The sequence below is a fragment of the Zootoca vivipara genome, chromosome 2 (genome assembly GCF_963506605.1).
Source record: "Zootoca vivipara chromosome 2, rZooViv1.1, whole genome shotgun sequence".
NCBI lineage: Eukaryota > Metazoa > Chordata > Lepidosauria > Squamata > Lacertidae > Zootoca > Zootoca vivipara.
Window position 1 is genome coordinate 27,965,781 of NC_083277.1, and position 15,786 is coordinate 27,981,566.

At 43.0% G+C, this 15,786-nt stretch overlaps 1 protein-coding gene across 1 annotated transcript; it reads left to right on the plus strand.

Moving 5' to 3' along the window:
- The first annotated feature begins 812 nt into the window (after positions 1-812).
- Positions 813-13,956, plus strand: ARL6IP5 (ADP ribosylation factor like GTPase 6 interacting protein 5). The gene is made up of 3 exons (XM_035106685.2): positions 813-1,041; positions 11,607-11,824; positions 12,538-13,956. Exons 1-3 carry the CDS (start codon positions 866-868, stop codon positions 12,708-12,710), a joined length of 567 nt encoding a protein of 188 aa, XP_034962576.1. The 5' UTR covers positions 813-865; the 3' UTR covers positions 12,711-13,956.
- The last annotated feature ends 1,830 nt before the right edge of the window (positions 13,957-15,786 follow it).

Genomic DNA, 15,786 nt, shown 5'->3' on the forward strand with positions numbered 1-15,786 from the left:
AAATACTCCAGGATGTTGAATCTTCCGTCGCCCCGTAATTGTGCAATGGGCTTAGTTGTCACGTTGCAACAACTCATTGACTTTTTAATAAGAGTTTCATTAGTGTTTAGCATATTATGTGAGCGTGTTTTTTTGCTTTCTCTAGTTTAATTGTAGAGGTTGATTAAAATCAGAAAAAAATATGTGCCTGGACCTTATTTCCAGAGAAAACAGTTATTTTGTACATGACCTGTCCTTGAGGAAAATTTACTAGTGGCAGTGCAGTTCTATTCAGAAACACTGATCTAAATGGGGCATACTCTCAGGCAAGCGTGTGTTATTACAGCTAGAAAGTGCAGTTCTAAATAAATTTATTTAGCACCTTTATACCCCATCCCTTAGCCAAAAATGCTCTCAGAGCCGCTTACCAAAGCCTGTGAGTAAACTAGCCCTATCAGCAGGCGGCTTACACTAAAAACAAAACAAAATGCGGGTGGAAATGAAAGTGGAGGCACAAATTCTTAAAATTGCAAGTAGACATGCATAGCACTGCGCTGTGAACCAGCAACCTTGCAATAGATATAGATATCTGGCAGGGTCTTACAACGGTGTTCAAGGAGACAGCTACTGTACTGACCTCAGCTTTTTAAAAGTAGCTATTGTTTGAACTATATACATTGCAAATTTTGCATCTTAATTTGCAAACTGGGATTTTTGTGAAAGATAAAATCCGCCCTCCCGCAGCTGCCTTTTTCCCCCTTTCTGCTTTGCAGTCAACCAGAAATGCAACTCAAGTCAGCTGGTTGCTGCGTTGCCACCCTTTAAGGCCGCCCTGCTGACGTAGCGCCGCCGCCGCTGCTGCAGGGTTCCGGATGGGAGAGGCATTATGGACGTGCAAGTAGCTCCGCTGAGATCCTGGGACGATTTCATTCCGGGCCACGACCGCTTCGCCTTGCCGGATTTCAAAGACATTTCCAAATGGAACAACAGGGTGGTCAGCAATTTGCTCTATTACCAGACCAACTACCTGGTAGTGGCGGCTACCGTGATCTCCATAGTGGGGTAAGCGCGGGCGCGTTCCGCTGCAAAGATGGAGCGGGGACGCACACCTTTCCTGACCCTGACGCAGGCAACTCTAGCAGAGCAATAGAGCATTTTAGCTTCCGTTCTCCCTTTCTCTTCTGAGGGTAGCAAACTACCGCTTGCAAGCTGCGGCCCTGTACATACTAATTGAATAAATTCCCATGGAACTTAATGGGGCTTACTTCTGAGAAGAGGTATATGGGTTTGTGTTGGGCCTCCTTGTTTGCTTTTCATCGCATTCGTATTTGTGGAGAAGCTTCTAAATAACATACGTTACCGGATGCGCATTGCTTCGCTCTCTGGTTTTAAGATGGAGGTAGCTGAGCTGTGAGCAAGACGGTAGCAAATCCGCTGTATGTATCGCAAAATGCCCTGCATAGAGCAATCCTGCATTAAAGTGCTGTTTTAGCCCTACAGGGCAGGTGCTTTCTTCAGTGCCGTTGGCTAACTGTAACTTCCTGAGTTGATTTCCTTTCTCTCCTTCAAAATGTAGCTGTAGGCGTCTTCCCTGTTGAATGTACCTTTTCAAAAGTGAAACCTACACTTCTATTAGATTTGGATCATGAAATCACCAGGGCTAATTCATTAAGACTGTGTTTATGCAGGAAGAAATATTGGTGTTTCTGTGCCACCCCTCTGCCGTGCCTTGAATACAATTATAACATTGTTATATTCTGGAAGTCAGTGCTATGTGTATATGACCCATTGTTTGTGGGAAATTGGTATTTTGCAACTATTCTTGTTAACCCTGTTGAGAAATGCACTTTTATTTTTATTTTATTTTTGCTTCTTTGGGGGTGAATTGGGTTAAATGTGAAGTACTTTTCAACCTAGTTCTGGTTCTTTCACTTTTTAAAGAAATAAAAGAAATGGTGCTCTTTCATTGTTCCCACCTATCCCCATAGTATTATAAACCTACTGAAGAAATCCTCAGATACTCTCCTAGTCCTTATATTCCCCATGCCTATCATTCATTTTGGCCCAACTAAAATCTTCCCTTCTTTGAGACAGTTTTTGGAAAACCTTGATAAGTCTTGGTGCTTGCTCTCCTATATGGAGAGAGATAATGTATTTCAGGCCTAAACTGATGGGCGTTGGTATTCAAAACTAACTGCAATTTCTTTACATGAGTCATGCTTGCTGGATTGTGCCACATGGCATTTCATCCTTAGAAACTAGTTTGTTCCTGGCTTCTTTGGAGGACTTGAATGGAAAGAGAAGACTTCCCATGTTTCCAAACGATTAATGTGGCCTTGTCATTTTGAACTAGTCATGAGTCTGCCCCTCACTCACATGACAGGTTCTGAAATGTTGGTTGAAAATTTGGCAGTCTAGTGACTCATCCATTTGGCCTCTGCTGCACTCATGAGAGCTAGAAGCTTCTGTTAAATGATTTATGTGTTAGAAAGCAAAAACATAGCTGAGTGATTCTTGCTTCCCTTACTCATTGTCCTCAGAGTCTGATTAAGTGAGTCAGATTTTCACTGACCAGGGTTTTTTATTCCTGTCATGGTAAAGGTGAAATAAATGATATCTTCAATCTGCAGAAGCTGTAGAATGCGAAAACTGAGATTAGGCTCACTTGCTTTCTCTTAAGTCTATTATCATTAATAGTCTAAATTAGAGTCTAAATGTTTAACATTTCCCCTTGCTAGAAAAGCTCTCTGAGGAGTAACATGTTTTGGACTACATTCACCCCACCAGCAGGGCCTGTAGTTGGGGATGATGGGAGTTGTAGTACAGGCTGCTTTAGAGCATCACTGAGATTTTACGGCTACAAGTGTGTGTGTTTAAAAAAACCACGAAGGAATTCTTTATATGATACTCAAAACACTTTTTTTGAAGAGAACATGCGAATATAAGAAAATATAAGAAAAATCTGAGCAAAACCACACAGGAAATCCTTCTTCAGTCTCCTTTGAATCCTGAAACATGAAAGAACAGAAAAAGCAAACTGTCTGCCATTTTGGCTTGGTGTTAGATTTAGGCTGCACTCATCAACCTTTGTTAGTTACACTTGCAAATCCTTTTACAGACTGGGTCTTTTTCTTCATGCTAAAAGTGAGAAAAGGCATATAATTGTTCCTTGATGCTTCCAACAGATAGTCAGAAACAAACGGGACTTTCCTTTATTCCCTAGAGGTGGATATTGTGTTTTTTAGAGAAAGACCCTATAGCAGGCATAGGCAAACTCGGCCTTCCAGATGTTTTGAGACTGCAATTCACATCATCCCTGACCACTGGTCCTGTTAGCTAGGGATGATGGGAGTTGTAGTCCCAAAACATCTGGAGGGCCAAGTTTGCCTATGCCTACCCTATAGAATGGAAGGAAGTAATTCTGCTTGGAAGCTAATTGGCATGGCCAAATGTTTGGAACATGGCATTGAGCACAGGGCTTATTTAACTGATTATGGCCTCTTGATGCAGGTTTAAGGGCTCTCATCCATTCCATTTTCATTTGATGGCTTTCTGTACATAATGAAAAACATTTCCTTCCATGATGAAAATAATTTATATAAATATTTGTATTCTGCTATATATCTCAATAAATCTAGGCAACCTCACACCTGTACTAATTACCTGTGGTAATTGGGAATAGGTGGAGAAGGGGCCATGTCCAGTGTGTCTGCTTAGTGGAGAACAAGAAAAAAAGATTTCCCCTTCAAAATATTATCCAAAACATATTTGCTTGGAAGATTGTTCCATTCAGATTTACTTAAAAGCTTAAAAAAAAACCTAGTTGCAAGCTGCTCCAAGTCACTTATTAATAATCCGATGCAAGGTTCATGGAGTAATACAGAGCACCATTTATTTTACCATTGCTGAGCTTGCATCTTAATTTATATGGTTGCATGCTTTAAGGCTTTTCCATAGTTGAATCTTTCTGGCTCTCCTTTTCATGTTTGTTTGTTTGTTGCTAGCTGTATGCACTGCAAGATCTTTCAGGGAGTGAAGAAGAGCCACCTGTGGTGTTGGCAACTAATTTTCATTTTATACAGCATAGACAATCCTGTGCCTTAACTGTAACTTCATTAGCCTCATTTGTTGTTTCTTGAACATATGTCATCTCCAACTCAGTATTCTCTTCCAACTCTCCTTCTCTTCAAATACTCTTATCAGTTTACACCATGTTATCATCTGCCCTGTTGAACAGGCATGTAGCCTTGGCTTTGTTTCGTCTCCTTCTTTGTCCTCTGTGTTCAGTCTGTTGCCAAGTTGTGTTCCTTTCTCAGCCTTCTGTAGCCAAAATAAATCTCCTCTTGTTCTTATCACATGGTGTCTCTTCTAATCTGTGCATTGACTTTATATCTGCTCCTGGATCCGTTGCAGGCTTCTTCCCTCCTCTTCAAAGCCCTTACCGTCTTGTCTCCCCTCTTACATTCTTCCTTTGACCTTCACTCCACCACTTCCATCCAGCTGAGGGTATCCTGCTCCCTCAAATTACTCTACCCTTGCAGCACCTTATGCTTGGAACTGCCTCCCCAAACACCTGTGTGATGCTACTTACATCTCTTCCTTCAAATCTCTCCTCAAAATTCACTTTTTCCATGACGTCTTAAGCCTGGTGAACATTTAACTCAGGCCAGCCAGTGAGGAACATTTACAGTTCAACTAATTAAGTTATGAGGTTTATCAGATATTTCTGTCCTCAACATCACCATTTAGTAAGCCTGGAGCGTACTTAAAATTGGTACTTAAAGCTAAGCATTGTCTGTTATAGTATGCAGCTGAAAGAAGGGCAGTGAAGAATAAAACTCCAGTTGGATGCTGTGGCAAGTCTCGTTTTTGCTTAGAGTTTTTTCTATAGCTTAAGTAGCCATGTTTCAAGCACTGCCTCTCTTACAGATCCTGTCTTACTTATAGTACATTCATAGTTTTGCAGTGCCCTTCATTATCAGGTTTGTTTTAAATTATCACATTCAGTTGAGCCCCCACCAACAATGGTCATGTGCAAAGAAGCACATTATATTTAGCCTGACACAAGCAGGTGGCTGAATTAGATTTTGTATGGCATATCTTTAGTCTACTGTTCTTGGTTTTTCTTTCCCCCCTCTGTCCCCTACACCACCACCCCCGGTCACCTATGTCCATTTCAATTTCATCACTGAACTTTTAACTGGCACTCTCAACAGCCAGCCATTGGCAATGTGCTATGCTTCTTTGTGCCCTTCCAACAAAGTAGGAGTATTTTTTTATCTGTCTGCAAAAAGGCAATTCTTTCCAAACTTAACATAGCCTTTCCTATAGTACTGCTGCAGAAACAAAACTTTAAAAAAAACATAGTGATATGGAAGATCTATTAATTTTATCTCTTTCAGTCAAGGTTTTTTCCTAATTCAGGAGGCAACTTGCCTTACTTTCTGGTCCCAGAACATGGAATCCTGTGCTCCTATCATTTCCCTGAATGAATCTTCCCAGCTTCTTAAAACCAAGTATTTCAGGCATTGGTGTCAAGTTGTTGGAGAATACAAGCTTGCTAACACACTGGGAGTCTGTTACTTGGAAGTTCCTACAAGAGCAAGGATCTGATAATCAGGCATGCAGTACTCAGTGCTTACCTGGTGGTGATAGATAAGATGAAATTTTATTACTAAATCTATTCCATTACAGCTTTGCATTTGTTTGGTGGCTTCTCTAATTGTTCTTACCGACATCTCCGAAGACTGCATTGGAAGCTTCCAGCTTCTGGGATTGTCCTTAATCCCAGCACCTGCAGCATTGCTTAGTCTGCCCATTTGAGTTAATGCAATGACTTCCTGCTTGCAGTTCACCCAACCAAGACACACTTGAGTATGAAATAAGATTTCCACAGACTGTTCCACTTCTGCTGCAGATGGTTGGAAAGCAAATCTTCCAAATGGAAGCATGTTCTGTTGGCTTGGTTGTATAGTGGAGTATATTATTTGTTTGCCTGTAGATCACTTCTTTATTTTTCGCCCCACCTGCTTTCTTCTGGGTGCAACTTCTTTCCAGCAGGCAAAGGTTGTTTCCTGTAGCTCTCAATGAGACCTTAAGGCATCCATTTAGTGGTCTATTTATATTGAGTGCTTTACACTTCCTGGTTATTCCTGCCACCACTACAAAACCTATTCCTTGGCAATAAGAACTAATCACCTTCTCCCCAAGTTTGTTTTTGTAGGTTGTCTGAGTAACACCAACCTCAAATAACCACCGTGCTACCATGCTACAAGATGTCTTGCACATATACTGGTGGTGTCTGATACGTTCAATAAATCTCTCTAACGAGGGCTATATTTAGAGTGTATCCTATAACTAACCTAGCTCCTGATACCACCTGTGGCATTTAATGACTCCCACTTGGAGGACTTCAGAGCACACTTCAGACATGATGGATTACTTGTCTTATCACCTTAGCTAAGATGGTATCAGCATTGACCGCCTGCTGTTAGAGAAGAACTTTCTAGGGTGTTACCTTGTATTCAGAATTATTCCAAATATATAATATGTGCACTTCTCTTAGTCAGCAGCTGGCTGTTATTCTTGTCCAATGAAGGCCACATACGGTAATTGTTTATTCAATAGAAATAAATTTGGAGGCGGCAGAACAGATTCTGAAGTAACATACAATGTTTGCAGGATGAAGCTTTTGAAGGGACTCTCTACACCAGGTATCCCCAAACTGCGGCCCTCCAGATGTTTTGGCCTACAACTCCCATGATCCCTAGCTAACAGGACCAGTGGTTGGGGAAGATGGGGATTGTAGTCCAAAACATCTGGAGGGCCGCAGTTTGGGGGTGCCTGCTCTACACTCATGCATGTTGTGCTTGAAATGCTCGGCCAGAGAATTTGCCTTGGGACATTTGCATAAGCAGGATGCAGCAGCAGCTAAGGGAAAATGCACAAAGTTCTCAGTCTTTCTAATCTCAGACTATCCTATGAAATGAGATTGCAGATGGTAACCTAGATATACATCTGTTCAACAGGCTCAACCACAGTGGAAGAGAGAAAGTGATAGCTCCTGCTTTCTGCTTTGGGTCTTGGGGAGCAGTGTGTTGGAGGTCTTAGGTCTTAGCTTGTCTCCTTTAAAGCTTGTAAAGATGGGGAAATTAGCTGGACTATGGTTTGAGTTTAGGATGTAGGCAGGCATAAATGTTGGGGCTCAACAGTTTAATAAGGCAGTATATGGTGCCATCAGATGCTGCTGGTCTGCAACTTCCATGACCCCTGTCACTGTCCTTGCTGGATGGGGATGATGGGAGTTGTAAGGTAAAGGTAAAGGTTAGGGTTAACTCAGTTAACTCACTGGCGAGATGAGCGCCGCAACCCCAGAGTCGGACACGACTGGACCTGATGGTCAGGGGCCCCTTTACCCTTTACCTTTGACCCAGGTGGCGCTGTGGGTTAATGCACAGAGTCTAGGGCTTGCTGATCAGAAGGTCGGCGGTTCGAATCCCTGCAACGGGGTGAGCTCCCGTTGCTCGGTCCCAGCTCCTGCCAACCTAGCAGTTTGAAAGCACATCAAAGTGCAAGTAGATAAATAGGGACCGCTCCGGCGGGAAGGTAAACGGCGTTTCCGTGTGCTGCTCTGGTTCGCCAGAAGCAGCTTTGTCATGCTGGTCACGTGACCCGGAAGCTGTCTGCGGACAAACTCCGGCTCCCTCGGCCTATAGAGCGATGCGCCGCAACCCCAGAGTCGGACACGACTGGACCTGATGGTCAGGGGCCCCTTTACCTTTTTACCCCTGACCGTTAGGTCAAGTCGCGGATGACTCTGGGGTTGCGGCACTCATCTTGCTCTATAGGCCGAGGGAGCTGGCGTTTGTCCACAGACAGCTTCTGGGTCATGTGGCCAGCATGACTAAGCCACTTCTGGTGAACCAGAGCAGCTCACGGAAACGCCGTTTACCTTCCCACCAGAGTGGTACCTATTTATCTACTTGCACTTTGACGTGCTTTTGAACTGCAAGGTTGGCAGGAGCTGGGACTGAGCAACGGGAGCTCACTCCGTCGCGGGGATTCGAACCGCCAACCTTCTGATCAGCAAGCCCTAGGCTCTGTGGTTTAGACACAGACCGTGTCCCTTAGGGATGGGAGTTGTAGTTCAACACAATCTGGAGGGACCGTGTTAGCTGCCCTTCATGTAGACAGTGAAGGTTGGTTTTATGATTTAATGACTGATGTGCCATCTTGTTCTCATCACTATGGCAAACCTCTTACCCCTTTTAACTGTGTTCCACTGCCAGTTGTCCTCTCAGTGCTTTGCAATTTGATGCAGATACAGAAGCAAACAAGCTATTGCACTAGGCTATAAACTTCTGAACCACTGCTTTTGACAGTTTTAAACAAGCTTCCTCAAGTTACAGATTAAAGGCCTAAAATATGTCTTGATAAAGATTCTAGTAGACATAGAGACTAACACTTCCAGTTACCAGTTTTTCTCACCTTGTCTGCTTTTTGACCTGTTAACCTCTCACTTCTAGGAGACAGTATTCATGGCTATTAACAACAATTTCCATTGGGTTGAATCCAGACGCATTCATGCTTGAGTATAACCTATGAAATCAACAAGACATAACTTAGGTCCCATTGATTTCCCTGGTTCTACTCTGTGCACGACTGGATCCGGATCTAACCTAAAGCCTGTAGCCAAAAAAAGTGAAGCTCAGTTAACAATGCTTTATTTTGATCCAAATGGCACATTGAGTTCTGCAGCAGAACCTGACATTTATAGTTGCAGAACCAGCTAGGTAACAAAGATATAACAAATCTTGCACGCTTGCCTTTTTAGGGAATCCGCTTTACCTTTCCTTGTGTTTAATTTCACCTGTAGTTGGGTTTTCAACAGCTTTCAGCCAACTCAATTTACTTTGAAAACTGGAACTTTTGAGTATTGGTTCATTGCAAAGAGATTTTTAGCAGCATAGAATAAAATTATTTGAGTGTTTTTTGCCACATATACTAGTAAGGGTGCTAGAGAAGGCAGGCAGTTGATTGATGTTAAACACTTCCCCCAAACAATTTTGAATTAGTCTGAAATATGATGGCTTGCCTGCCCTATGTATTGCAGCAAGGACTTCAAATCACTTGCCTACAACTACAATAGTTCACGTTTTAAGTTGGGAACCTGGTCCACAATCAGTTTAGGCTGTACTACACAGCTCTTGAGGCCCAGTGGAAGCTTGACACACACATGCACATGGGGAGCTGCCTTACACTGAGTCAGATCACTGATCCATCTAGCTCAGTACAGTATTGTCCACACAGACTGACAGGAGCTCTCCAGAGGTTTAGACAGAAATATTTACCAGTCTTACCTAGAGATTGAACCTGGGACCTCGTGCATGCAAAATAGATGTTCTACCACTTAACTAACTGCTGTAGGAATCAATTCTGTTACCAAGTGCAATGTGTATAACTTTTATTTTTATTTCATACTTCTATAAAAATAGGCTGTCTCTCAAAAATCTAGTACAAAACCCAATTGCAGTAAGACGGCCAATATGATGTCCGCCTTGAGTTACTGTTCACTTTTTCCAGGCAGAACGTTCAGAAAGTTTTGCTCTAAATATAGCTTGTGGCTGACCAGAAATGACTCAGACGCTGCAAACAGCAAGCAGACCCGGCCTGTTTTTAGTACGCCATGCGTGAGTTCCTATGAGCAGCAGGAGCAGGTGGGCAACCCAACCTGAAGCTCTGATGAAAGGAAGATAGGTCTCCTGCTCTTTAACAGCAGTTGTATCATCTCCATTTTATTTAACTGGCAAAGATGGTAAAACTAGCGCACATTAATTGTGTGTCGATAGACATGAATTAAACTATAGATGTACTTCCCAAGGCAGTGCTATGCAACATGGTATTGAGGAGGCCAACAAGGACCCATTCACAAATCAGGCTTGGGCCAGGACTGGTTTCTTCACCCATTTGAGTTTATCCATGGTCGTGCAATGTACAGATGACCGACAGTGAGCCCACGGCTCTGTGTGGCTTAGTTTTGCCTCTGTGATGGGTGTTGTGCTTGTGGCAAGCATGTGAGTGAGGAGGGTGGCCCATCCACTGGTTTTTACCAGACCGGTATACTAAACGCAGTGGGCTGAAATCTAGCATGTGTAAAAGTTCTGGGTTATATGTAAAGCAGTGTGTTTTGTGGGTTGTAGGCAAATGTGTTCTGCTCACACAGCAGAACCGACTTCCCCATACCCCCACCCACCCACATCTGTTCCAGAAAGGGTTGGGGGAAATTCATTGGATTCAGCCCCGGGTCACAGACCTGCATGGTGGTTGTTTGTCCAGTTCAGCTTTTTCAACTGTGATAACTTTGGGTGTCCTCTTACCCTCCCGCACTTTCTTTGCATCCCGCTTGATTTTATTTTGTTGGCATCTGCCAAGCTGTTAGTTTGAAATTATTTGAATTGTACCATTCAGGTCTGTGTGTTCTCTGCACTTCGTCTTGACCCTTGGTGGTTTGTCTGACTTCTTGTGACGGGTGAGGCAAGGAGGGATCTATGTCATTGAGACCACCCCACCAGACAAGTGCACCACCACCCACCTATCTGGAGTTCATGTCTTGTAAGAGAATAAAGCCAGGTTGGGGCTGGCACTGATGTCATAGAATACAATGTTTATGCTGCGGTGGGTGGAAAGGTAAAGGCGATGTTTGTTTTTAAGCTATGTCTCTATTACAGAGGACATATTTATTTTTTACTAGCAAGTCTGTCCTGGTGGGGTAGATGAGACTGGATTCTTGTCTCTTTCTTGCAATAATCTCTTGATGCTGACCCACACAGGGCAGTCTCAAGCAGGTCGGGCGCCCTGGCGCTGAGGCATGGAGATTGCTCTGGTGCCCTCACAGTGTGCAGCATGGCTTCTGCGCGGCGCCCCACACCACCGGGACTATACCTAGAGCCGGCCCTGGACCCACATCTGTCTGCTTCGCATGCAGTATTTAGTCCCTGAGTTCTCTTCCCAGATTCCTGCCAGTTAAGGAGAGTTTGTGTCAGAGGCACAGCTTCCTATCCAGCAGTTTTCCCAAATGCAGCGCTCCCTCCCCCTGCATAGAAGTGAATGGAAACTCCTTATTGGGATGCCATTAGGATGGAGACTACCCGGTATTTCTGCTTCCGCCCCTGTTAAGTGCCGCCTTTGAGAAGGAAGTATCTTGAGATGAGCATCCAGCCATAACTGCTTGGTGTGGTCTTGAAGGCATGTGATGCAACACCTTCCCTGAAGCTAAGCAGGCAGTCCAAAATCCTAGGTATATCCTCTTGAGCTCCCTGGAGGAAAGGCAGGGTATAAGGATCAATAAAATGCATGTTTTTTAAAAGGATAGTTCAATCGCTTTCCCTCGTCTAACCCTTTCACAGGTATATTGGTGCTGCAATTTTACTACAGTACTTTACAAATGAATAATTTAGCCACTGTTAATGGGCCAAACCTGCCCCCTCATTCCTTTTAGACTTGACTCCAGAAACATAGGGTGATTAGTAGATACAGGAAGATGCATGCAAAATGTCTTTATGTTGAAAAAAATGCTTGAGTAACATTTGGAAGACTTTGAGGGCGTTTGTACCTTTTTGTCTCTGCAGATTTCTGAATCCACTGAGCATGATCCTCGGTGCTGCTGTTGTGGTCCTGGTGTTCACAGCATTTGTGTGGGCATCGCACAACAAAGACTTCATTGGCAGGTTTAAGAAGCACTATCCAGCTGCCTTCGTCGTCGCCATCATATTGTTGAGCTACTTTCTGATCTCCTTTTTCGGGGGTGTCATGGTGTTCATGTTCGGAATTACGTTTCCTCTGTTCTGTGAGTGCAAGTCTGCTTGTTTTTGAAGCAGCTTTTCCTTTTGCTGCTTTGTTTTGTTTTGTTATGAACATTAAATGCCAACCTTGGTAGGAATTTTTTTCTCATTAACAATCATAATGAGAAGCCAATACATACCTTTTATTTGTAGAAATATTTCTGAGCTTACTGCCTCAGTCTCGAAGCAATGTACAGCCGTTTAAGCAACATCAATATTAAAATTGCCATACAGCATAAAAATACAGCTGGTAGCCCCAGGCAGTATTAGTAGTAGTAGTAGATGAAGAAGAAGGTGGTGATGATAATAATGATGGTGGTGGTGCTGATGATAAAACCTGCTGGAATGAAGCACCAGCCCAAAAATACATTAAATGTATTTTTAATGAGCACTGGAATATCATTAATATCAATGTTTTCCTAAGTTCAGAGGGGAAGTGGTTCCATAATGAAGGTGCCACCACCAAGAAGACCATGACAGCCTCTCTCAGCAGATCATAGAGATCACACAGGGCAGTAATATAATAAGTGACATTGGTTTTTATTTGCCATTGTACTACGATCAGAAGCTTCCCAGAGTCATTATGGCTGGGCAGTATCGGCAGACAGAATGCGCTCTTGGAGCCGATGGTAATAGAACATGCACCCCATGTAGGTATGAAGTGGACAATATCTGTTGGATATTAATGTGGTGCTTTTTTGCTCCCCCCCCCCCCCAGTGATGTTTGTCCATGCTTCCTTGAGGCTTCGGAACATCAAGAACAAACTGGAGAACAAGATGGAAGGCATAGGCTTGAAGAAGACTCCCATGGGCATTGTGCTGGACCTTCTTGAACAGCAAGAAGAAGGCATCACCAAACTGGCTGACTACCTGGCTAAAGCGAAGGAGTAAAAAAACACGCATGCGACTTATGGCTCTTTGGGCGCTTGGTTGGGCTTGCCCAGCATCGCTTTTCAGTCTGGGTGTGTAACAATACGCAGACTGTGAAGATGAAGTGTGGCAAAATAAACAACCCCAAGTTGTTCAAGGAAACCCTGACCAGGATGGGGAGGTGATAGTAACCCTTCTGTGACATGCTAAGAGATCTGACACACAAATCCAATTGGTGGGTCTTAGCACTATTTGGGGGGGGGGAGGGAATTGAAGGAATGCCTTCTTTAAAACTACTTGTCTATGTTAGTGTTTTTCAAAGTATTCAAAGTGCACTAAATGCAAGCAGCCCCTTTCACTCGCCTGTCTGTCCAAGGAGATAAATCCAAAATTAGTATGAATGAGGTCTTTAAAGTCCATTTTACAGTGTTTTGCAGTGAATCTTAATGTGCCTCTTGAGTGGTCTGTGTTCCCAAATGGAGAAGTGGAGAACTCAAATGTAGTCACATAACATGCACAGCTTGTTAGGACAAATCCTTACCTTCGTTCTGCATGAGAATTGCAAGTCTGCATAGATAACATCTAGCAAACAAACATTCCTTCAGTGAACCTATGCAGAATTAAAATATTTGGGGGGCAGGGAGTTGCATAACAACACGAACATGATTTTCTGTGCATGCCACATCCAACATGCTTTTATATAATAGAATTATGTAATTATTTAACTCTGCCCGGCTTGATCTGCTATTAAATAGAAGTATGAGTCCTTTAAGAGCCTTTAGTCAACACTTATAGATATATTTTATAGAACAGATGAACTGGAAAATGGACTCTTAATTTTTGCTGATAATGTATTGTACTGGAACGAAGGGTGGGACTGTCCTGGTTTTATTTCCTATAAGGGGAAAAAAACCAGTTCATGCAACCTTTTACAACATATTTAAAGCACCTTGAATTTTTGCCTGAAAGATGGTTGAAAACTTTATTCTAGTCCAACATTGCATATCACACACCTGTATTTTCTTTCTCCTGTGTATTTATGTGCTGTGATCAGACTTGTTTATTTATGCAGCAGATGTCCACAGAATAATATCTCTCATGTGATTCTTAGGATTGGTGTTAGCATTGTAGTCCTCTGCCCACTCTTCCTTTTATTGAGAGATGTAATGCCTCATTCCATACCTTAATTGTAAAATGATTAGTATTTTGTTGGAAATATGGCTCTATCTATGTATTCTAGGATTTAAGAGAAGTAAATTGGTTTTGATCCATATGTTGTCTCATTTTAATTGCTGAGTGATTCTTTTCAGTGTTTGATTTAGCCAGTGGCTCCATCATTGCCATTTTGATTCAGAAATAGAAGAAAATAGTACACATTCTAATACATATAATTTTACTGATGCTTTCTCAGTGCAAATTGTTTTAAAGGAATTGATCACAAGTGCAAAGCAGACACATTCTTGATTCTCTGTCTTTGACTTGGGCAAGTGTGATGTGTCTGAAATATGTGGTTGAGAGACAAAACTCCCTCTTTTGAATTGGTTCTATTGCCATTTCATGACCGGTGATGCAACATTTTCTGTGGATCTTGCTCTTGGGTTGCTGTTCCCTGTGAAGTGAACACTGCTGAGATGTGCCTGGCCATGGAATTGTTAACATGCACAGAGTTCCGAAGAAGAATGTCTACTCAAAGAAACAGTGTTTGGATGTGCTTTAATGCATGCATAATTGATCTCTGGTAACAGAGGCAGGAATTCGTGCTAGGTGTTGTGAATCCCTTTGTGAATTAATGCACTTCGTAGACTTTTACCATAGTCTTGTCATGGTTTCATAAAAAGATGAGTATCCTTCTCAAACCTCACACTATTTTTCATAAAAAACAGTCATTTTTGTTTTGTTTTGAATTGAGAGTCTTTAATTCCTTCAACCTAGACAGCATCTTAAAAAGCAGAGACATCACCTTGCCGACAAAGGTCCGTATAGTTAAAGCTATGGTTTTCCCAGTAGTGATGTATGGAAGTGAGAGCTGGACCATAAAGAAGGCTGATCGCCGAAGAATTGATGCTTTTGAATTATGGTGCTGGAGGAGACTCTTGAGAGTCCCATGGACTGCAAGAAGATCAAACCTATCCATTCTTAAGGAAATCAGCCCTGAGTGCTCCCTGGAAGGACAGATCGTGAAGCTGAGGCTCCAATACTTTGGCCACCTCATGAGAAGAGAAGAATCCTTGGAAAAGACCCTGATGTTGGGAAAGATTGAGGGCACTAGGAGAAGGGGTCGACAGAGGACAAGATAGTTGGACAGTGTTCTCGAAGCTACGAACATGAGTTTGACCAAACTGCAGGAGGCAGTGCAAGACAGGAGTGCCTGGCGTGCTATGGTCCATGGGGTCACGAAGAGTCGGACACGACTAAAAGACTAAACAACAACAATTCCTTCATGATTTATCAATAGAAGAGTCTCTTTTCACTAGTGTCGTTGCTGCCTTTTAACCTTGGGAAGATATGATGTATCTCCTGGGGGGGTCCAACTGGGGGGGGGGTCATAGGATGCTATGGACCTACCCCTCTGTAGTTCGAAAGGACGGTCTGTGGGAAACAGGCCTCCCTGGTGTGGTGGATAGAAGAATGATCCACTGACAGTGCTCAGGGGACAGTAGAGCCTGAAGCAGGGGAGGCCTTGGTGTGAAGGCCTGTTGTTCACCTGACACTCGCCCAAAAAAGAGCACAATAAAATAGCCTAGGAACTGAGACATTTTCTCCCCCATTATGCTTAGGAAGGCTGTAGATTATCTCATGGTGAAATGTATGGTGTGGGGTTTTTTTAAGTTACATCCATACGTCACTAAAGGACTGCAGTAATTAGTAGTACCTGAAGCTTCAAGAATTTGCTGACACCCTGGTAACTTACCTGCTTTTTCTCTCTCCCCCCCCCCACTCTTTCTTTCCTCCAGAGAACTGTCTTCACTATTTGCTTTTCAGGGTGCAATGACAAAGAGGTGAGATAGGCAAACATATGAGGAGCTAGTTTATCCTTCTGACCTCCCAGTGAAACTCATGTTGAGCGTGTTCCTCAGCATGAAACTTGAAGTCGCTT